The following is a 23,455-nucleotide window of genomic DNA, read 5'->3' on the forward strand; positions in this document are numbered from 1 at the left end:
GTAATACAGTTGTCTTTCTGTAAAAAGTGATCTGCAATATTTAAAATAGGGTTAATGACATAGTCTATTAAAGAAGCCAAAGTTAATTTAAAAACACACACCACCACAGTTCGCACTGAACCTGTTAGCACTACAGGCAGGACATGGGACATGAGGTTTCTGTTCTCACAACCTCAGCAGAGCATTACGTCTGAAATGCTGAATGAATATAACCATATTGCACGAAACGAAACAACAGGATCCATTCATGATCAGAGCCACTTTATTGTCTCTCAAATTGAACATATGAGTTAGTTTGTTATTTCCTCTGTGGCCTTTTTCATATACAAACAAAGAAAACCCAAGGTATTGGATTTTGAGACCTAGTCCAAGAATGTGGCTCCTAACCAGTGTGATCAGGAAAAAAACAGAAAGAAAGATTTTTTTTTCTTTCTTGAGTCGCCTCACTCACCAGGGTTTCCCCACAGTGACATGCTTCATCATTGGGGCCATCCCAGTTCAGTATTTTTAACCACTTTCTAACCACTCCACCACACACTGCACCACACATAGTCTTCCACTAAAAGTGCTGCTACGTAATTCCGCAAGTCGTAGCACGCCCCAGTTCGTAGAGAACTGGGATGGCCCCAATGATGAAGCATGTCACTGTGGGAAAACCCTGGTGAGTGAGGGGACTCAAGAAAGACATTTTTTTTCTTTCTTTCTGGTTTTTTCCTGATCACACTGGTTAGGAGCCACATTCTTGGACTAGGTCTCAAAACCCAATACTTTGGGTTTTCTTTGTTTGTATACGTAAGGAGGGCGACCTAGTCTTACACCCTCCACCTCCCTCTACCTTGTGTACTTTTTCATATACATCATTGACTTGTTCAGGCATTTAAAGTATTCATTGTTATAACTGTACGTCAATATATTCCCCAATTTTATCAACTAAGTGAGAGAATGTTATAGGAATTCTATCTGTGAATATATATCCACACGAAATGAATATTTGATTGAAGTTGTCCACTGAGAGACATGAATGCAAATAGGAACTTCTATTATGTACCTCTTTGTGTTTTTAACTAGTGCCATGTCATATTACAGGCAGGACGTATCATATATTTTTAGATGATTTGTAGTAATAAAAATCTTTTTTACACTGTTCAATAGTGATCACTTCGCCCTCTGAACATTTTGTTGTAATTATGTTGCATTATGTAAACTATAACAGCAATTGGCTAGGGATTTGTTATTGACAATTATAACCACATAGCACAACAGGCCTGACAAATACTCCTCTCAGAGCATGCCTGGCTCAGCACATCAACAGCAATGCACTCTCATGTCAGGACGCGGGCTTCTCATTACTTCGCGTGATTACTGCACGTAAACACACAATCCCAAAGTTTCATTAGGGGATATCTGAATATCATTTAACATTCGAGAATTACTGGTTTCTTACTGCAGTCATTCCAAATATTGAAATGCAAATTGATAGACTCAAAGTCCTAAATGACATTCTTGGAACAATGGAAAGCTGAGTGCAGAGATAAGCCCAATCTAGAAAGCAAGAACCCTGTCAAAGCTTGCCATTTCAAAGTCAGACATGAACACTAAACATTGTGATTCCCATTGCCTGCTCCAAAGTGCCATGACTTACTAGCCTCTCTTATAGTTTTTATAAGGGGCTTGACAATTACTCTTTCAATAAATAATTGGAAGGAGAAAATATATTCAATTTCACCATGCAATAAAAGACCGTTTATTGTTATTTTCCGACCCCAAAATACAGGATTTTATGAAGTTCCTTGCCATTGCTGGGTTCAGTTTGATGCCCAGGGGACATCGCGCAAATCAATACAAGTTCCATGTTTGGTATCTCCAAACTCAGGAGGAAACTGGCTCTACAGACATTGTATTTTCTTCCATTTCTTTAACAAGGCGGTGGAAGACAAATTACACATCTGTGACGAATTGCAAAAATACTGGAAATAACCATTTCCTCGAGTTCACCTAGCCAGTCACTAGCTGATAGTTAGTGTCCACCCACCAAAAGGGTGATCACAATATGAAAACACCTGGTTTAGCCATGATTAATTATGAGCCAGCAGTTAATATCTAGAACCAAATAATCCTCAAAGCAGCACTACACATGGTTCCTTCCTAAATCCAGTGCTTCATGCTGCCTCTGGTTTAGCATTTAGTAATATTCCATATTGTTACCATAGGCTGAACCCCAAAAGACAATTAGAGTAAACGACAATTTATACAACAACGCCAGCATTAGACATATAAAATGCATTTGCAATAAAATTTCACAGGTGGTATCCCAGACTAAATGTTGTAAGTCTATTTTCCATCTGTCAAACAATACAGTTGCATGTAAACAAGTATGAACACCATATATTAAAAACAAGCGGTGCAAAAAAGGGCCAATGTAAAAATAAAAATAAAAACCTCTGTAATGAGATCATATACATTTAACCCCATGAATCTGAACTTCTTCCTTAAAACCCTTCACCTTACTACTTAAATGCACCCAGTTCACTGTCTCAGCAGAGCATTACAAATCCTTGGAGCAGGCATCATTTATAGACTTTGAAAACAGTCCAAGGAGTCCAGGTAATATTTGGCTAATGAAACCAAACTCTTGTATGCCAAGAAAAGCATAATTAGTTTCATTATTTTTCACAAGGGTTACTTTTCATAGTATAGTCTTCCTAGTGGGCACACCCAAATGTGAAACCACATGTGCTGTTCTAAAAAATTTAATCCATACATCTGGCAGCCTAAATTTTCTCCGATTGAACTCTGTAACAATCATGCATAAAACTGATCATGTCCTTGAACTGAACATTTTAAACCACTGGAGAACCTTTGTGGGGTACCTATCAATGAGAGAGTATTATGGTAGTGGTTGCAAGTTTGCAGGCTTTTTCATTATCATTTCTTCAGAATTGTCAAATTTGTTTATCCATCAAGAGCCAAGATCCTGCTGTAAATGTAAATGTGTTTGTACTTATATAGCGCACAGCTACCCCATTTCGGGGTTTCCCGGCTCTGTACTCATACCGCTAGGGAACCCTTCCTGGCTTTTCCCTGTGAAATGTCCACCCCTGGGCATCCCCAGGGTGAAGCCAGGCATCCCAGCGCTGTTTGGGCCGTTGTGGAGATTAAGCAAGCTATTAAGGCTGTCATATAGTGCCACCACTACAATGTTTCCAATTGAGAGCTTTTATCAGTGATGTTAAATAAAACCTTTCCAACTGGTAATCAAACTATTTTTAGCCCACCAATGCACAAGGGGCTTTTATCCCCATTTGTTACCAATGTAACAACTGGGTCAAAAATTGAGAGACTGGCATACTCAAATATTGACATTAGTTTTGCATGATATTGGTATTGATACACTACTTCTGATTTGTTATCATGTAACCATTGAGTAAAGGCATCCTATTCTTGCTCCTTGCTCTATCTTATCAATGTTACCAACTAGGCTGGTTAAGAATCTGATGTTGGACACCCATACTGATCCGTTTTTCACCCTCTTGAGAGCCCTAGGTGATTACACATTTGCATTCAGCTTTGCTTTGGACATGTTGGTACATGATACAGGTATAAGGCACTTCGTCACAAATGTGACATTTCCTGTCTGCCTTATTACAAGTGCCTTATATCCTATGGCACTTCTAATAAGGTGGCCAGGATATCCATCACATTTGTGACAGAATAGTTCATCCACCAAACTCTAGATCAAGCCCTTTAACGTTTGAGAAGAGTAACAGGAGGACAGCCAATAGCAAATGTATGCTAGTAGACAGATCCTTTTCTTCAAGCTTCCCACAAGCATGGGCTGGGGTCTATATTCAGTAAATGGTATATTTCACATTGCATCCTCCTTTGCATAGAGAGGAAGATGTAGCTAAAAGGATATAGCTGGGGTCTCTGCAACTCACTCAACGTGTAGTACATTCTATTCAGCAATGGCATGCCTTGCCAATGAATCCTAAAGTGTTTTTTTGTTGGAGATGTGGCTGAAGGAGATATCCTTCAGAGAAGATGACATTTGTTCCTGACTTGATTTCTGTCTGAAGGTTCTGTAGGTGTGGCCCTGCTTCTGGGAATGTTATGTGACACATTTCTCGGGCTTCTAGTCCTGCTGGGCGTAACTGTATCTATCATAGATTTAAGCACTGGGCATTAGAGCCTTGAGGATCATCTAATCCAGTTCCCTAATAATTTTCAGGAGAGGACACAATGATTGTAATTTCCTCCTTCATTTAAAAGAGGGAAACTAATGTAATGTTTAAAATCAGGCAAAGACCCTATAGAATTGTGTTTCTATTAACCAATGACTGTCCTGAAATCAGATTATGAGATATAAAGAAAGTAATCGCATTACGACTAGTTGGGATAATAAGTCAAAAGGTATCTTAAAATCAAACAGGTTTTATTCATGACCACTTATTAGCTGTAAAGACAAAGTAAAAGATTTACTAATATTTCATGGAGTGCAATGCAGCAAGGCAACTTGCTGCGGTGTGTAGCGTGAAAGGGAGAAATTAGAAATGCACCATATCTCATAAGACATGGCACATTTCTGCACTTTCCTAGTGCTGGCGCATTGTGTGTGCTGCCTAGCTCCAACATAAGCACCCTTACGCCATGCTGCAAGGATGCCTGCGTTACGGGCAGTATTGTTTTTGTGAAGGAAGGGTATGTTCATGTTTTTATGTGTGCTGCACGCATGGAAAGAGGAAGTAACAAGGAGAAATAAAGATATTTCACCTTGATACTTCTCTGTCAGCCAGTGATACCATTATGGTGCAAACCCAAGTTTACAAGTGTTTGTAAATAGGGGTTTGCAAGGCAGTGTTTTGTGCTGTATTTTTTGTTTTTACTAAACCATGCAAAGCCATGCAATTTAACTTTGTGACTTTGTGTGGCTTAGTAAATGCTAAGATTTTGCATCAGAAGTGATTGATCATGGAGAAACAGAGAAGATGTCACTAGGGATATGATTTCTAAATGGTGAGAAGACAATTCAGTTAGTTCATTGGCAATCTTTAGAAATGGGTTCTCTAGTTGGCAGTGGTTTGCACCCTATCCAAGTAGGGACCCTCATTCTAGTCAGGGTAAGGGAGTCACATAGCTAAGATAACCCCTGCTCATCCCCTTCGTAGCTTGGCACGAGCAGTCAGGCTTGTCTCAGAGGCAATGTGTAAAGCATTTGTACATACGCATACAGTAACAAAGTGAAAGAATTACAAAAGGAGTCCACACCAGGTTGAGAATAGCCAATATTTATCTGAATAAAAAAAGACCTGAACTACAATAATCCAACATAATCAAGTAAAGATATCACTTTTCAAAGTTAGATGAGTTCAATCCATAGAAATAAGCATAAAGTGCCTTAGATGTGTCAAAATCAAAGACGGTGTGTGGCGCAGGGGAGGTGAGGCGCCCGAAAAGCAAAGCGATGTCGGTTCCTTACTCCCAGAAGAGGTGGTGCATCGTTTTCCTACTGCTAGACAAGGGAGGTGATGCTTCGGTTCCTTACTGATAGGCAGGGGAGGTGATGTATTGGTTCCTTACTGCCAGGGGAGGTGATACATCCAATCCTTACTGGAAGGGGTGGTGATGCATAGATCCCTGGACACGCGGCCTCGATTCCTTACTTCTGGGCAACATTGATGAAGAAATTGGCGCCCAGGGACAATGTGCCAAAAATCCAGACGTGCTGCGTCGATGCGACAGTGGCGATACAGGCACTGCGTCGATTCCACAGCCGCGAAGCTGGCACTCCGTCGGAGTTGAAGCAGTACGTCATGGACTTTGGTGATGCGGTGTGCGATACTTACACTATGGCGGTTTTTCTGAAGCGCTGTAATGGAAAACTGGGGCCTGCTGCAGGGGTGGCTGGTGACATTTGAAAATGGTGAGGCATAAAATGATTCGCATACTGCACCATTGCGAGCGAGCGTAGCGAGCGAGCCCGACCCACCATATGGGAGGTTCGTGGGGGCTCTCCCCCCGGGAAAAGTTTGGAAAAATTGTGCACTTTCAAGCAAATTTGAGAAAGCATGAAGGTTAATAAAGCAATTGTGAAAGTGCAGTTATTTAATTAATAAACAGATGTCATATAATATAGGTAGCTGCTTCTTCAGTATATCCACAGAGCTTCATAACATACTTCGAGATACAATGCATTTCTGAGTACCTCACTCACAGATGTTTTTTATTTAACAAACAGCTAAACTGATTGCAAAGTAGCAGCATTCAACATACATATTGTTTACTTTTTGTAAATAAAATCAGCACGTCTCTCTTTAAGAGCAGCAAACTTTTCAATTACTTGAATGTTAAAGTCTGGGATTTTTGTGAACTAGCTTGCTCTCTACAGAGAGCATTGTCAAAGCATTGAGTCTTTCCTCAAGCATGGTGTTCCTCAGGAATGTCTTAATCCTCTTTAAGGCTGAAAAACATCGTTCTGCCTCGACTGTTGTCATAGGAGTGGTTATGACAATTTTTAGTAAAACCACTGTCTCTGTAAGTGACTTTTCCATATTAAGTTTATGTTTTAAAGCCAGCAAAGACATGGCACTTGTGGCCTTCCGGTACACAGGCATTGCGTACAGTACAATCAACTCAGTTCTCAGCTCCTCTTTTTTGAGCATAGGATAAGCTTCCACAGCCTCATTCAGCGCACGCTCAGGGAATGATTCATCACATTTGGCAAACTGTTCACTTTGCAATAATGTGGCACTCACCAAATGTTTTGTGAAAGAAAAACGTTCTTGTGCCTGTACAATTACAATGTCACATATCTCCTTTGCAATTCAGACCAGAGTGGTGATGTTTTTCCTGCGGTTTGAAAAAGTAGAATGCTTTGGAAGTTTGCTGTCTAAATTGTCAACCCCTTCTCTCACTTTGCTTATGCTTTGTACAAACATAGTGGTATATACTTGCACTTTGCCAGTATCTATCTTTCGTGCTTGTAACTGATTGTATAACAGGTCGACAGCTACCATTATATCATGAAATAAAAACAGTAAGAACTGAAACTCTCTGTCTTGTAGTGTTCCAGCAGTTTGTCTTTTGTAATCAAACTCATCATTGTCTTCTATGGCGGCAAAACATTTCTCAAGGTCCTCTCTATGTTCATAGATTAGTTTGACTGTACGGATGTTAAAGTTCCAACAAGTTGAGGATCCTCTTGGAACACTTTTGTCCACAATCTCATGAAGTGCTTCCGTTCTTTTGGGGGAACGTGAGAAGAATGCTGCCATGCCTCCTACATCCTGAAAGAAAATTTGTGTCTCGGTGATCCTTGATACTGCCTGTTGCATAATAAGACTAAGTTGGCAAGCGTAACAGTGCACATAATCAGCATTAGGGTACACATCTCGAATTCTTTTCTGAACTCCACTACGGCTTCCACTCATTACGGACGCAGCTCTGGAAAAATTAAGCTCAGTTGACGCAGTATAGCTGCAGTAATGGTTTCTGCACTAGAGTCTCTTAAATGTGTGAAACCATAGAACCTCTCCACAACTTCTCTGTCATTGTCAATGTACCGAAACACTAATACGGACTGTGTTTTAGTGGCCACATCAGTGGTGTCATCAGCCTGAATAGCCACAAAGTCTGTGTTTTGCAATTCTTGCACAGTATGGCTTCTCATAATTTCGAGCATACACTCAAGTATTTCATTTTGTATCATTTAAGAGGTGCCCTTAAAGACTGTAGCAGTTGCTAAATGTGCTTCCATTTCCTTGTCTATGCTTGCTATTAAATCCACAAGGACTCTGAATATCCCAGGTTTTGAGGAACTTGGTGATTCATCATGGCCTTGCAATGCCAGTTCGAAAGCACCACAGAAACAAATGCAATCAATTATTTTGGATAGAATCTGTCCCTATCTACTGCTTCATTGTGTTTCTGTATTGTTTTGCGGTATGCATCACTTATCTGCTGCTCAATCGGTGCGTCTTCCCCCAACATTCCCAGTCTCGTCAGGTTTTCCATATGCTTTCTTGTGTGTGCATGCTTCTTTATTTTTCAGACAAATGCTTCAAGTCTGTTACTCCTTGATTTGTCCAAGACAACTCACCACCAAACAGCAAGCAGGGGAAGCAGAACAGAGAATTTCTTAAAGGGCACCCTGTAAGCCAATCAGCTTTTGTGTACCAAGCGTTGGAGAATGTACGTGTGGACATTTTTCCTCTGTCCTGGGAAGTTTGCTGTAGCTTTATCTCAGGCTGATGAGGTCCTAATTGCTTTAAATGTAGTTTCTCTTCAAGTGGCCGTGCCTGGAATGACCTTGTAATTAGCTCTTGTACTGTATTCATGATGCCGATGCTGGCCGTACCAATATATATTAAAGAAACCTGTCAATAATCAAAGTGCAACGTATAAGGAGGGGTGCAATAATATCAAATTTCAGTATAAATACATATATCTTGTGCAGTATCGCAATAAATCTCCAACAGCTCCCCTTTGCACAACATGACTGCTAAAAATACAGCCTTACTGCCTGCTGCCTCTGTGTGCCATATTGGTTGCTGAAGGCACTGAAACAGACACTGCTTGAGGGCCTTGAACAAGGCAAGGGATAGATAGTGCCTTTAACAACCGTTATTGTGCAAAGCACAGATCTAAGGCTATTAGTACATTTCATCCACTGAGGGTACAATGTTCAGAATGTGCACCCAACCACCATGTAGAGTGACCACCAGGATACATAGCCCTAACTCCAATGTGAAAAAATATAGCATCAGTTTCCATACCTTTAACACTGGTGTTTGCTGGGTCGTAGCCGGGGTGAATGAGCAGCAAAGGAGGTTGTAGCGGCTGGGGCCTCTTGTTCTTTGCAGAAAAATTGCCCAAAAATGTGGTAATGGTTCAGGTTGTTGTCAGCCTTTACCAGGTGCTGAAAATAAAAATATAACAATTTATTTTTTAAACATTAGGGTAATCAAACAAAGACTGGGGGGAAAAAACATAACGCTCCAATTTTTACCTTGCAGTTTGCATGCAGCTCTTAGATGACAGTTAATAGCTCACTGTTTTATGTTAGGATTTTAACTTACAAAAAACTGCAAGTGACAAAAGGATCTCTCAGACAAAAGCAGTGACTCACTGACCTATTTCATCATGTGCATTTTGTGATCTGCATCAGGTACATATTCTTTGCAGCACACGTGAGGGGGAGAGGTGCACTATGATGCAAAACATAATTACTTTGCCATTTGCAAAGTACAGCAGCACTTCCAATCTATTCCCAACCACATCTGCACGTTTTAGTGAGTATATTTTCAAATGATAAAAGCTGAAGAACTATCATCTAAATGTCTCACTCCAAATCGTACACTGAACCTGTTGGAATGAATGTCGAGGGTTGTGAACGCCTGTTTCTGTGCAGGGCGCGGCCGCAACGTCCAGGGCTGTCTGTGGATTCAGTCCAACTCCAGGTCCCACAATGAATGTCTCAAGAACTGAGCGGCCCATTGCAGGAGGTGAAGGCAGGCGAGGGGGAGCCCTTCAGGCACGGGATCCCCCAACCCCTTCTATCCCACTTGGAGCGACGTCTGCCTGCAGCACCACCTCATTCCTTCCCTTGAGGCCTCGTTCATTGACCCCTCTCTGTTCCCGCCTCTCTCACACTCTCTCCATCTCTTGCCTCCATCCTGTCTGCTCAACAACTACCCCCTTTCCCTGCCTTCTCCCCATCCTGCTGACCTCCGAGTCCCGTCTTCATTTCCGTCAGGTCATTCGTCCCCCCTCCCGGCCCCCCCACTGAAGGCCCTCGAATCTTGCAAACCCATACTGCCGCCCCCTCTTCAGCAGGCCTCCCCCTTTCCTCCATTCTCCCATGCCCCTTTTCCCACTCCCTGCCTCTTTGCTGTTTTCTCATCTCACTTCATCTCTCCGATCTTTCCTCCTTCAGAAACACCTATAAACCTCCCCATCTTTCGCTCTCTTTTGATCTCTTTCTCACTCCACTCTTGTCCCTCTTTTCTCTTTCCACTATTGTTCGCCTCCTTCTTCAGCCCCCTCAGCACAGCCTGCCCCCCCCCCCCCCCATCAGGGATCCCAAGGCCTGCTGATGAGACCCCCCCAGTCAGTGGTAGGGCTTCAGGCCAGACACTGTCAGTGTCCATTGTCCAATGAATCACAGATGCTGCCTCGGGGTGGATGTTCTCTCAGTCTGAGTACCAACTGTGGCAATGACGTGAAATTCTAGCTGGCTGCTCTGCACGCCTCCCTAATGTCAGTGCAAGCAAAGACACCTCACTCGCTGGGTTCCAGTCGTGAATGCGGCATGGGGTGGTACGTACAGCGTCAGCGCCACGTCATAATCATAAAATAAATAAATCACACCACCAGATTCTCTCAGTGAACCCAGGGGTGATTTATCATTTACAACAATACCAGTACCTCCACGACGATGCTGTGCTGGAGTAGTCGACTAAGGCTTCGGCGCCGCCAGAACTTCAACACCTCCAGAGACAGTCCTGCTGCCAGCCAGGCCTGAGGCCTGCGTTATTACAGGCCTGGTAGGAGGTGTAGAAGAAGTTCTGGCGGCGCGGTGCCTGATCGGCGGCATAGCGTGTGCAACCGGACCGTGCGCAGCAGGCCCGTGGCGCAGAGCCCAGGCAGGCCAAGGCCAGCCGCCAGGGATTCATTCACCAAGCAATCACCAATCGCCCTAAAAGAAACAAACGTACTAACGTGACATTGTGACAAACTACTTACTTAGCAAAGACACCTCACTGCGGCATGGGGTGGTACGTACAGCGCCACGTCATAGTCATAAAATAAATAAATCAAAGCACCAGTGACACCACAACATTCTCAGTGAACCCTGTCCCTGCCTGGGGTGATTGATCATTTCAACCGGTACCACAACGATGCTGTGCCGGACTCGGAGTAATCAACTATCAGGCGCCGGCGCCGGCGCCGCCAGAACTTCAACACCTCCAGACTCCAGAGACAGTCCTGCTGCCAAGAAGGCCAGAGCTGAGGTTATTACGGCCTGGCAGTACTTGCAGCAGGAGGTGTAGAAGAAGTTCTGGCGGCGCGGCGCCTGATCGATGGCATAGGTGCGACACTGCGACCGGACCGTGCGCAGCAGGCCCGCCTCGCAGGGCCCATGCAGGCCAGCCGCCAGGGATTCACGTTTGTTTCTTTTAGGGCGATTGGTGATTGGTGAATAAATGATTCATTCACCAATCACCAATCGCCCTAAAAGAAACAAACGTACGTAACGTGACAAACTACTAACTCTTCTTACTCAACTCTGGGCCTGTGGTTCACCCGGCACCCGACCATGCCAACCACCCACCCACACGCACCCACCTGACCAAGCTGTGCGGCGGACTCCGAGTCGGAGTACTGTCTGTCTGTCACTCTCTCGGACTGATTATTATATTTTTTTTACTGAAGACAGTGACTGATTGAATATATGTAATATGTTGTGCTTGCAGACAGTCCTGTGTGCTTGCTTGTGTCTTTTCTAAGTGCGTTTAGTCTACACAGTTGGCTCGATTCTTACTTCAACCTGATGTCGAGGAGATCTGATTCACTTCAGGATCTTGAGCACGCAGCAATCAATCAAATGGAATGGATGGAAATCATCAAATGACGAATCGCCAGTAGCACCGCACGACGAGGTCTCGTCTTAGTCAGTCACTCTCTGGTGTCGACTCCTCGTGGCACTGATGCGGTGACCGTGACGGAGCCTGCGCGAGGTCACGTCACGAATCTCAATCGATGGTCCAATCACAGTGCGGCACAGCGGCAGGGCCACCCCACCCACGTGCAGCACCCAATGCGGTAAATGCCTGCCCTCAGGCTGCGCGGTGTCTCTGCCAATCCAGACACTGCATTAGCAGCGCCAGGATTGGCTAGAGCACGGGTGACGGCTCACCCATTAGGAGACCGGGGCTGCTGCATCAAGCAACCCTCGGCTCCCCCCCTCGCTTTCCTGGCTCAGTGAGTGGCTATTGGCTAATGCTATAGATAAGTAGGGTAGTGCGCATGTGCGGGTTGGTCATAAAAATGACCATCCCGAAATCGAGCATGCGCACTATTATTGCAGCAGCGCTTATGCGCAGCTACCTGTCAGTCAGCCCCGCCCCCACCCACCCCCTTCAGCGCCGCAGCCGACTGACTGCCATTGCCGACTGCCGACTGCTGCTGCCTGCGAGTGTGCTGCGCGTGGACTCTTGCGGACGCGGAGCGGCAAGTCTGTGTTTTGTTTATTATAGGTTCATTTATTTAACTCAGTCTCAGACTTGTGATGATTCTGGCTAGTGGGGCAACGCCTCACTGCCCCAATGGACGCACCACTACTGGCCTGCTGTGCTCGATGTGCCGATCAGGAACCACACTTCAGTGCTGGCAGTAATGATGCATCGATAAAAACAGATGCTGGGAGTCAATGGATGAATTTTCTCTTTCAGTTCACCAGATTCTACTTCCAAGAGCCCAGGAACTGAATTTGGCACCACCCGGAATGTCAGGACTCCCAACAGAAGAGCCCAAGCACTGGTAGGGGAAGTCTTCGATGGCCCTGAGACTCAGTATTTTCACTTCCAGGACTGAAGCAGCAAGCACAACAAAGTAACAAGCAGACTGGCAGTGCCTCCTACAGCATCCAGCTCTTTTTTCCTAGCAGAATGTTTTAAATCCAGAAATGTTCTGGTTCGAGAGTGACAGAGGTCCAATACTTATACCCCTTTCTGCCTTTGAAGTAGTCAAACTTCGAAGGAAAGTCTTTGTAGTGCACACGACCTTGCCTTTCCCTGACCTGGCTCCAGACACATTAGAGGGGGGTAGAGACAGATTTGAGTGAGGACAGGCACAGCCCTATTCAGGTGTTAGTCACAACTCCTTCCATCACTCTAGCTCAGGAAGGCCCATCAGCCTGGTGATGGTCCATCAGGATATATAAGGCACACCTCAGTGCCCTTGTGTGTCTGTCTAGAGTGAATGCACAAGAGCCCAAGTCTCATTATAACCCAGATGTGGATTCTACAGACAGGCAATGGCACAGAATGGTTAAGCAAGAAAATGCCCACTTTATAAAAGTGGCATTTTCAAACACACAATTTAAAAACCAACTTCACCAAAAGATGTATAATTAAATTGTGAGTTCAGAGACCTCAAACTCCAAATCTCTCTCAGGAAATGACACTTAAAAGATATTTCAAGGCAATCTCCCTGTTACCCTATGGGAGAGATAGTCTTTGCAATAACGAAATATGATATTAGCAGTATTTAACTATTAGGACATGTAAAACACAACAGCACATGTCCTACCTTTCAAATACACTGGACCCTGCCCATGGGTCTACCTTGGGCCTACCTTAGGGTGCCTTTCATGTAATAAAAGGAAAGGTCTGGGCCTGGCAAGCGGGTGCACTTGCCAGGATGATATGGCAGTTCAAAAGTGCACACACAGACAGTGCAGTGGCAGGTCTGAGACATGTTTGCAGGGCTTCTCATGTGGTTGGCACACTAGTAGCATTTGATTTACAGGCCCTGGCACTCATCATGCAATTTACTAGGGACTTACTAGTAAATCAAATATGCCAATGATGGCTAAACCAATCATCAGTACAATTTAAGCAGGGAACACTTGATCTGTAGCACTGGTCAGCAGTGGTAAAGTTTCTAGAGACCTAAAATGAGCAAAAACGAATGCATCACACTGTCAAAAAACAGGAGGTCAGAAGCAAAAAGACTGGGGTAATTATGCTACAGATACCAGGTCTAACAGCAATATTTATTGGAGTTATGGGATTCCCTTCAGGTTCATTCACATTCTGAATTCCTTATATCAAATCTTGACTGCTAAATTAGTTCCTGAAGGCAAATCCACAGGCGAGACAGAAATTATCTGACAAGCTCACCAACAGTGTGGTGCCTATTGTATCCCTTGCTGTTTGATTTATTTATCAAACTCCTTTCTCTGTACATCACTAACGATGAAACCATATGTACTAGTCCCAAGATATGTTCCTTCATCAAAATCATATTGTCTGCAGGTGATGTAGCTCTGTATTTGAATCGAGAATAAGTTGGCATGTTTAAGGCTTTTATGGTAATTGAGAAATTCCCTGAAATTTCTGTTAATAATATAAATAAAGCCAAAACTGAAGGCATTTTGGGCAATTATCCCAAATCATGCATAGGGGAGGAATGTCGGGAAATGTTCACAGTAAATCCCATTCGATCGTTAGGAATTAAGGTATCTGGATAGGCCTGTGTCATATATAAGCTAAATATGAAGCTTTTTAAAGTGATATGGAAAAAGATCTGCAGAAAGGGCATCATATCTCCCTTTCATTTGTTGGTCGGATACGTTTAATAAAAATGATTATGCTTGTCTGCTGCCTTTTTCTATATCAATGCCTTCCCAGCTGTCTGGAGAAGGCTTTTTTTCTAAGCTAAACATTATGATTGCCTCCTCTTTTTGGGCTGGAAAATCTCCTTGAATTGCCAGAACTAAGTTATGTGCTCTCTCGAATAAAGGCGGGTGGGCGCTTGCTGGATTTAAACCATACTACCAAGCTTCTATTGGCCAAACTTTGTAAAGAAAGTTAATACCAAGCATATATTGAAAATACTTTTCTGTTAGCAATAAACACATTTCGAATGAGAGTGGTAAGTGGAGATGTACTGCCAAATTTGATATTCCAAGGTTTTTCAAAAAGATCTGCTTCAAAACCTTAAAAACACTGTGCCTAATGAAAAAGGATGCATCCCATTGTGGGACAATTCTGCTCTCCCGGCTTAACTAATTCAAGGTTAGGGTCCATGGTATAAGCGGGTAATTTGGGAAGTCACTCAGATTTTCAAACACTATGCTTTCCTTTATTGCCTTTCTCTGAGTTGCAGGAGAAATTTGTGACAGAACAGGAGTAGGATAGAGTTATTTTACAGTTATAGGTATATGTCTACAAGTCTGTTTAGTGCTGTCTTTCTCTGCTTCCTTCTCTGAGGCCATATAGTAATAATACTTGGAGTTGTATAGTGTGGCTAATCATCCATGAGGGTCACTATGTGCTGTTCATAGGCACAGGGAGATTAGGGGCCATATGTAGGTGGGCTAATACCGGTCTGTAACGTCCGAAAATCGGTAAATTTCCTGTTACCGACCAGTATTTAGCCCGTTGCGATGTAGGAGGCTGGATTCAAGGATTCGGTAATTTACCAATTCGTTATTTTAAGGAATCGGTAAATTACCAAATTCTTAAATCCTATGTAGGGAGCACTCAAGTGAGTGCATTTTTGGTTTAAGGATTCGTTATTTACCACCAACTACAAGTTGGTGGTAAATACCGAATGCCTTTCCAAAAGCAATTTTGTGCTTTGTTAACCCCTTCGATGCTGCGCAGATTCCGCCGCTGTGCTGGCGGAATCTTGCGCGGGTGTGGTCATGACGGAATGGTTCCGTCATGAGCACAGCTCAACCGTGGGTCATGACGGAACCATTCCGTCATGAGCACCGAAGGGGTTAAAAGTGCCATGTGGCAGAAATATAGGCCCTTAGGGCATGTATGTGCGCCACATGTGCACACATGCACGATTCAGGGGTGCAACAGGGTGTCAATGTGACACCCTGCCACCCTTGAATATGCTCCCCCTATTATGGATTCGGTATTTACCGAATCGGTAATAGTGAATGGCTTCCCATTCATACCCATGGGCCTCCAGGCCCATAGGAATGAATGGGAAGGTATTCCTTTTTACCGATTCGGTAAATACCGAATCGGTAATAACGAATATTACCGAATCGGTAAAATTTACCGATTGTTTATCTACATTCTATTTACCGATTCTTAAATACCGAATCGGTAAAATTCGGTATTTAGGAATCGGTAAATAGAAATTACCTACATATGGCCCTTAGTGATTTGCCCAGAATCACAGCATATTGAGCCAAATCCGGGACTGGAACCTGGATCCCCAGCTCCAAAATCAGCTGCTCTGGCCGTTACACACAGCCTCTCCTGCCTCCTCTGCCTGGTATATCAATTATTGATAGGAACTGTAAGCCTGAACCACACAAAAATATGCTCTTTGGCTGGTAGACCTAGAGAACTGAACAGCATCTGAGATATGGGACGTTAAAAACGGAGACATGCACCAACTATCAAATAATTCAAACCTAAATCAAATGCTATTCCTTTGCCTTTCTCAACTATACCACAACAAAGAGAAAATAAGTACAAGCTAACCGGAAAAATTAATCAATATTTTTGATGCCACAATATTTTAACAGACTGAAAACTCATCTTTTGGGGTTGCTCCAGATTGCAATCATACTGAGTATCAATTTACCAAAAACTTGAGGAGATGACTAGTGTCCCCTTAAACCATGACCCCGGTGTGGCTCTTGTTGAAAGGTGGTAGAAGGTGGAACACAGATAACCTGATATTTTCTAACTCTTTGGTTCCAAAATCAATCATTGCACAGAAATGGAGAGTAACAGACACCCCTACACCTGTGGAATGGACATTAATAATGAGAAAGACCATGCATTTAGGTAAATTGCATTTTGCGTGAATAGGTCAATCGAAGACATATTGAAAGGTAAGGGACTTTTCATGAACTGGATAAACACACTGTAAGCAAATCTAAACTGCTATAATGCTATACATTTCTTGATACCCTCAGGCAGAAAAGAATCAGAAATGACAAGAATTAGCTTTAGTAATATGTTTATGAATAGGATATCTATTTACAGGAGTCATTTTATTTTCTCAGATCCGGATACCCCGATCAGTGTGTGTATTGAATGAATTCATGTATCCATCTATGTTTCTGCTCCCCAAAAATAAGTATCCTTTTGTGAATTCCTAGCCTGACCTTAAGCAGACATTTATAGCTGAAATTACCTTTGCGAATAAGGCTCTTTGGGTCCAATGAACAAAACCCTTTTGTGGATGCAATTTGTAAAATCACAGAGCTTGCCACAGCAAAAGGACTTTTCTCAAAAGCCTTTTTATGAATTGAAAATTTGGGGTGATAACTGATTCGCAAGTGGCAATGCCTTCCCTGGGATGCCTCTCCCTTTGTGATTCATGTCAGCAGCCTTGGGGGGTGGGGGTGGAGAGGAGCCGAAAGTGGTCCAGAGGATCACTGCTTGATCCCCCTGATGTCTTTCCAACTGGAAGCATTTTTTTTAAAGCAGCACCTATGCCTTTAATGGACAGGCTGCTTTTGAAAAAAATGTTTTCCCCTTTTTGTAAATCCAATGCAGGGACGGGGGTCTGCTGTCCCTTCCAGACTCCCATCCCTGCATTGGCAGCCATTCACAGGGTGTGTCGCAAATTGCAAGCTGCCCAAATAATATTATTTAGTAGTCAGGTCAATATCTGATCCGCTGCGAATAGACAATTTGCAATGCTACCTATTAATAGGATGCATCATAAATTACATTTCCATTTGAAAACCAGTTGATGTGCAAATTGCACTTTCCTGGTTTGCGAATGGGAATGATAAATCAGCCCCTAAGAGTTTTTGATGCAGTAACTAACATCTGCTATTTGAACACCTTTTCTTTTTGCATGTTCATTAGAGTAGTGTAAAATACAGGCAATTTGAAGCAATTATCTAAAACCTACACGTGGAGAACCGTGGAGACCAATTAGAGATTGTGGAAAGGGATGACCATCGCCACAAATGTGCAGAGCTTGTGTCCCCCAATACTTACAGTTCCTTTGCCTCGACATGGGGAAACAGTGTTTTTTTTCCATGGTAGAGCCTCAGTTGGCTCTGCTGTCAGAAACCCTTGAGCCAGCAGTACATTTGCCACAGGACTGGTAGGTTACAGAGGCAGTAGTCCCGCCATCAATAGATTGGTGAGATGATGCAGCAAGAGTGCCCATCTTGAAATCTTAACATTTTAAAATGTCTTGGCACTGAAATAGGAAGTTGTAGCAAGCTCAGAATGAACAAAATAATAAGGTTCATTATAAGCACTGTGTGAGGTTAGTGGTACCAAATATTCCCACCCATGCCGTGTAATCTGGCCTTTATATAAGAGGTAGAATGTCACACAGTTTTCAAATTATCCATTCAATTTGTTCATAAAATGATGCAAGACATACACATTTATGCAGTGGCACTAAAATACATAACTTGACAGCAGATACAAAACACCTAACCTATCCATCCTGCCACTTCTATTACAATTTGATATGCAGACCTCTTTCCTTGTAATCTAATGATATGCTCCCTTTTTCATCTCCATTTCTGCTGGGAGATTTATGTTCCTGAGAAGCACTAAATCTTGTCTCAAAGTGTACAGCGGTTGTATTGTCTGCTTTACAAAATGTATTTTTCTCTTCCTGTTGTTTCCACTTTCAGAATTGTAATGCCTCTGTTTAAAGGTGTGGGGGTTAAGAAGACCCATTAGAGCACTTTTGGTCAGTGTAGCCCATCTAATTTGGTTTAAAGTGGCCTGGGACATCAACCTAAAATCTAGGCTCTGGAACGCAGCAAGGAGATCATTTGTGCAGTTATCCTAAGCGTTGAGGACACTCACAAAGATAAAAGTGGCAAAGCCTAATCTAAATTTCCCTTTTATGTAAAGTCCCCTAAGATAACCAGGTGTAGGTCTTCACTTTTCGAGGAAACTAGACCTCTGTTAAAGGTGAGAAACCTGGGAACTACCTCTCGGTTTGATTACGTAGCCCTGGAGACTGGCAGGAACTGACATTTGGCCACAGAGAGTCAGGGAGAAATGCTGTTCCTCTAAGTCTCCTGGGTGTGAGTTAGTGACTTTGGGAGAAGTTTGGAGTTCTTTGAGAAACCCCCCGGGTTGATCTTTTGTTTGGTAAGGTGGCACGGCTGGACAGATTGTGATTTGAGCTCTGAAAAGCTACTATACAACCTTTTTTTAACCAGTAGAAATGCATCCTTTCAATGACATTTGCTGTTCATTAGTAAGTATGTCAAAGCCAATAGGCTGTGGTGTGTCAGTACTGAATAACTAAATATCTTCATACTTGTGGTAACTAGTTGGAATGTTCATGTGTACTGGAAGGTCCATTTTTATTGTTGAATTCCTTCTGGACATCCTGTGGCATTGTAATTAAGCCTGACTGTTTATAAATTGTAAAAATTACAAATATAGTGTATGTTTTACTATAGGTATATATTGGGGTGCTGTGGTTTTAGGGTCTGCACTAACTTCAGACCTACGGGTTCTACTGTGGTTTTAGAGGGAAGGTGACCACAGTGACCGTTCTTTAGTGTGCGTCCCATGTAGTTAGCGAGGCCCTTTGAGTTGTGCTGTGTGTGATTTTGTTGCCTGCCATTTCGTACATACTTGTAATTTTGTGTATGTTCTTTCAGGGGCAGCTGCTCCTTTTTGCGGAGAAGTGTCACCCCACTGAAATGACCCCAGAGAGAAACATAAAATGATGATGAAGTTAGTTTATTACCATTTTGTTTGTCTTCACCCCGTCCCGAACGGAGCGTCACAACAGAGGGTGGGACTGTTGCTGAATGACAGCAGCAGAGAGAGCAGGGCACTTTCAGTTTAAAGTGCGCATGTCTTTTTGGCCAGCCGTCTTGCACGGATAGCCACACATGCGTACTTTAAACATCTCTAACCAAACTGTCTTCCGATAGCCAGGTTAGAGTAAGCTAAAGCCTCCAGAGTGCTGTGGAGCGCAGAGTGAGGCCACTCCCACCAATCCAAGCACTGCTCTCATGCTGATGAGAGCAGCGCCAGGATTGGTGAAGCCTGCCTGCCTGCCTCGAGGAGAGAAGACCATCAAGGAAGAGGAGAACGTCGCGTTCACTGGTGTTGTCTTAATGTTTTTTTTTTAATCACCCACCCGCCCTACCACCCCCAGTACATGCCAGCCGCCACTGTGTTATTTAGGTATGTATTTTTAATGTAATTCTTTTTTAAAGTAAAACGCTGACTGGACATTGAGTGCAGTTTGTTGAGCTGAGGAATCAAATTCTAATCCTTAGCACCTCCCCGAGTCAGCCTTGAACAGCTAGGCCACGCTAATCTGAGAGTCCAGTGCTAAAAATATTACTAGGTCCTAGTTGGAGGGTCTGCCATACAGAGCCCTGGGGCACAAGAAACGAAATACCGCAGTTAACACTACTAGTAACTTCTGGTTGCCCTGATACCTCCTGATCTGGATTTTTCGTAATTCACGTTTATAGTCGTAGAGTGGCCTCACTCTTATAGCTGGGCATAGGTATTTATATACAACACAATTTTATTTGGCCCACAACCCCACAGATCTGGCACAATGTATAGCCATCAAGTTATTAAACACATTAACCCACTGTTTGTTTGATGTCATTTAAACCCTCATCTGCCATCCTATTTTCAGGGGTTCAGCATATTTCAGTGCAAAACGGTTACACACGACTCCATTAAACCAGCCTCAGCATCTCTTAGGCACTGTCATTTTTTTTTTCACTATCTTGCTACATTTTGTACATTGCTGCTTGTAGGAATTTGTATTCGGCACGTTCCGCTTTTAAAGTATTCTACCGTTCTCTTCCTTTGCTTACATTTTGTATGTGCATTTGAAATGGAGGATTTATTTATAGGCACTTTAAAGGAATGCAGGCAGTAACAATGATTTTCCTTCCAATAGGATACAAGTAAATGACCAAATAGTAGAAGTCGATGGAATCAGTCTGGTGGGGGTAACACAGAATTTTGCTGCAACTGTCCTCAGAAACACCAAAGGAAAAGTCAGGTATTTGCCTATTTTTTTAATTTATGTTTGCCAAAGGTCATGTACAAAATGTTGTTCCTACAAACCTATTTCCCATCAATTTGACAAATGCCAGGATATGAAGGGAGGCGGGTTTTCAGCTTCAGTTATGTCTGTCCTCAGAAACTATATAACTTTTTACAGAAAATGGTAACAATTGAGACTTTTGTTTACATTTAGTTTGGACTTTAATTGTGCCCTGGCCTTTAACTGGACAATGTGTTGCATTTTGTACTTTATATGTAACTATATCCAGCAGTGTATCAAACTGAGATCCCCCATCTTCCGCATGTGAAAGTGAAGTCGGTGTCTCGGGACATCTGTGACTTTCTAGCATTGCGTGTAGTGGATGTCCAAGATACAACACATAACATATGCATGTGGAGGTGTAAAGGTAAATTGCATGTTTTGTGCAGCATAAATATTTCGACACAGACCTGCCTGTGGAGGTAAGCCCATTTCATAAAAAACACAGAAGATGTCTAGCTAGGATGCAATAGTTGTACGTCTGGGAGGGCTTGGAGTATTAGGATGGATATATGGCATGATCCAATGACATGAAATTGTGGTGATGAGGGGGACTGCTAGAGAAAGTAGGTGGTTCTTTGGTGAGCATGTAGTGTTAAACCAGTGGGACTGTCACTACTCCAAGAGCCAGAGGAGCAGCCTCCTCAAGGTGTGGAGCTTGCAGCCCTGTGTGCCACACTTCCTTCCAGGATTTTGTCAGACTCACCAAAGGATCCAGTGTAGATGCAGGATGTGACTTTGATTCTGCCCTGCCTGACCCTTCTGCGGGAGATGGAACCGTGATAAAGAACGTGTAAGACACTTTCTTTCGAAAGTGAATGTTGTCATGTTGGGTTTGTAAAGGGCAAGTAAGAATGGTTTGCGATGAGCCGTCTGCCAATTCCTGCTGGCCCTGCATGGACAGTGTCTCAAGAATAAGTTACTTACCTTCGGTAAAGTCTTTTCTTGAAGGAACTCTATCTAACCACCAATTCTTCACCTTTTGAATAGCCCCAGGCATCAGACTGGGTCTAAAAACGTTTGCATAGCAATTCTCCCTTGCGCCAACAGGTAGCATCATGCGACGTCATTCTATCTCAATCCACTCCTTCCTGTGTGGATGTAACGTCAGGGCAAGTATATATACAGGACCTGACATGGCCATGGACTCCACGTCCATGCCAACGGACGTGGAGCACATTAAAATCAAAATGAAACAGTGTGTAACATTATGAGATGTAGTCTTATCAATATGAGATAATTCCACTGAACGGGGAGGCGGTCTGGCAGGTGAGGAATCTGCAGTTAGAAAGCACCACAATCGACGACTTGACTTCTCTAATAGTGGAGTAAAGTTTTGGGTAGTCTGATCAAGGAAGGATGTCTGTTGGAATGAAAATGTTCTCTGCCTGGTGTGTAGTCATGTCCCCTACCCTGAGTGTCGAGCTGCAAGTATCTAGTAATCCGGATTTTGGGTTTTTGTTCACAGCCCACATTCTAATCTAGCTTGCTGATGAAGGCCTAGGCATATTACTTGATGTGACTACAGTCTTTGACTTGTTCTGGACCTGGAGGGGAATACTAAGCTTTCTCTTCATAGTGACAAGAAATTACTGACCCTGGTTAAAGCATGTGTCGTGGTGATGGCAGCATACCGTATTTTAGCATTTCTAGTGTGACCAGATTTTTTTTTGTGTGCCATAATTAGTGTTGAGTGACCAACCCACTTGTGTAAGATTCTGCTGCTACAGGTGAGCCCGGATTCTCGCACTATTATCCGTAGCACATGTGTTTGTGAATATATATGTGTTTGGCCTGCGGGTTACACACATCGTGCATGTCTGAGTGAAACAGAGTGAAAGAGGCCTGTATCTTCCATTGTAGAAGCCCCTGCTCTGTTCATGTGCACAATATGGATGTAAGGTTACTTTCCCAGACAGTGGAAGTGTATTGCTGACACTCCAGAGACTGAAGCGAGCAGCGGTGTTTCCTCCTTTAGAGCATAAGAGCGTTGCCCCACCTGCTGTGAGTGGCAGAGAGCAACACATATAAATTAATAAAATAGTTATTACCATTTTATTATAGTGCAGTGGCATGGATGATTCCTGATGTTTGACAGGCTAGCAGCAAAGATGATCACTAACACTGAAGTGTGGGGTGTGCGTGTCAGGTAGGCCGGCTATCTCCCGACGGCCAGCCCGACATGTTCACTTCAGACCGCACCACTCCAAGCTGTTTTACGACCGGGCAGATTGTACACATAGACCCCTAGAATGAAAAGTAGCATTGGGTGAGCCTGCTCCTACCATTGCTGGTTTGTTGACTTTGCAAAGGAAAGTCAGTCAATGCAACATGACAGGATCAAGCTCTTGGCTGACGATACTGCCAGTTTTTTCAGCATCACATTCGCCGCCACTTAGCAGTAAACTTTAACGCTTGGGCCGAATACATACACACTGACGGAACTACTCAATAACACTCTCCACAGCAGGAACGTTTCCTATGAAGTGGGCTTTCTCTCATTCTCCTTCGTGGAAGGGATATCCACCTTGAACCTCGTGTAATACCAAAGAAAATAAGTCCTCCTTTATAAGGAATCTTGAGCCTCCTTGTAAACAAGGAGTTTGAGGATATGGAAATGTACAATGAAATGCCTGTGGATTGGATGCGATGAGATGCCCTCTTCAGAGCTCTG

At 43.3% G+C, this 23,455-nt stretch overlaps 1 protein-coding gene across 7 annotated transcripts in view; it reads left to right on the plus strand.

Annotated features, from left to right (window-relative positions):
- The window catches only part of PPP1R9A (protein phosphatase 1 regulatory subunit 9A), a 772,375-nt gene that overhangs the window by 373,639 nt on the left and 375,281 nt on the right, over positions 1-23,455 (plus strand). For all 7 annotated transcript variants that reach the window (XM_085630850.1, XM_085630851.1, XM_085630855.1 and 4 more), the window contains exon 5: positions 20,632-20,736. In XM_085630850.1, coding sequence (XP_085486976.1) covers positions 20,632-20,736 — 105 coding nt within the window. The remainder of the gene's footprint in view (positions 1-20,631; positions 20,737-23,455) is intronic.

This window comes from Triturus cristatus, chromosome 10 (assembly GCF_964204655.1).
Source record: "Triturus cristatus chromosome 10, aTriCri1.1, whole genome shotgun sequence".
Lineage (NCBI taxonomy): Eukaryota > Metazoa > Chordata > Amphibia > Caudata > Salamandridae > Triturus > Triturus cristatus.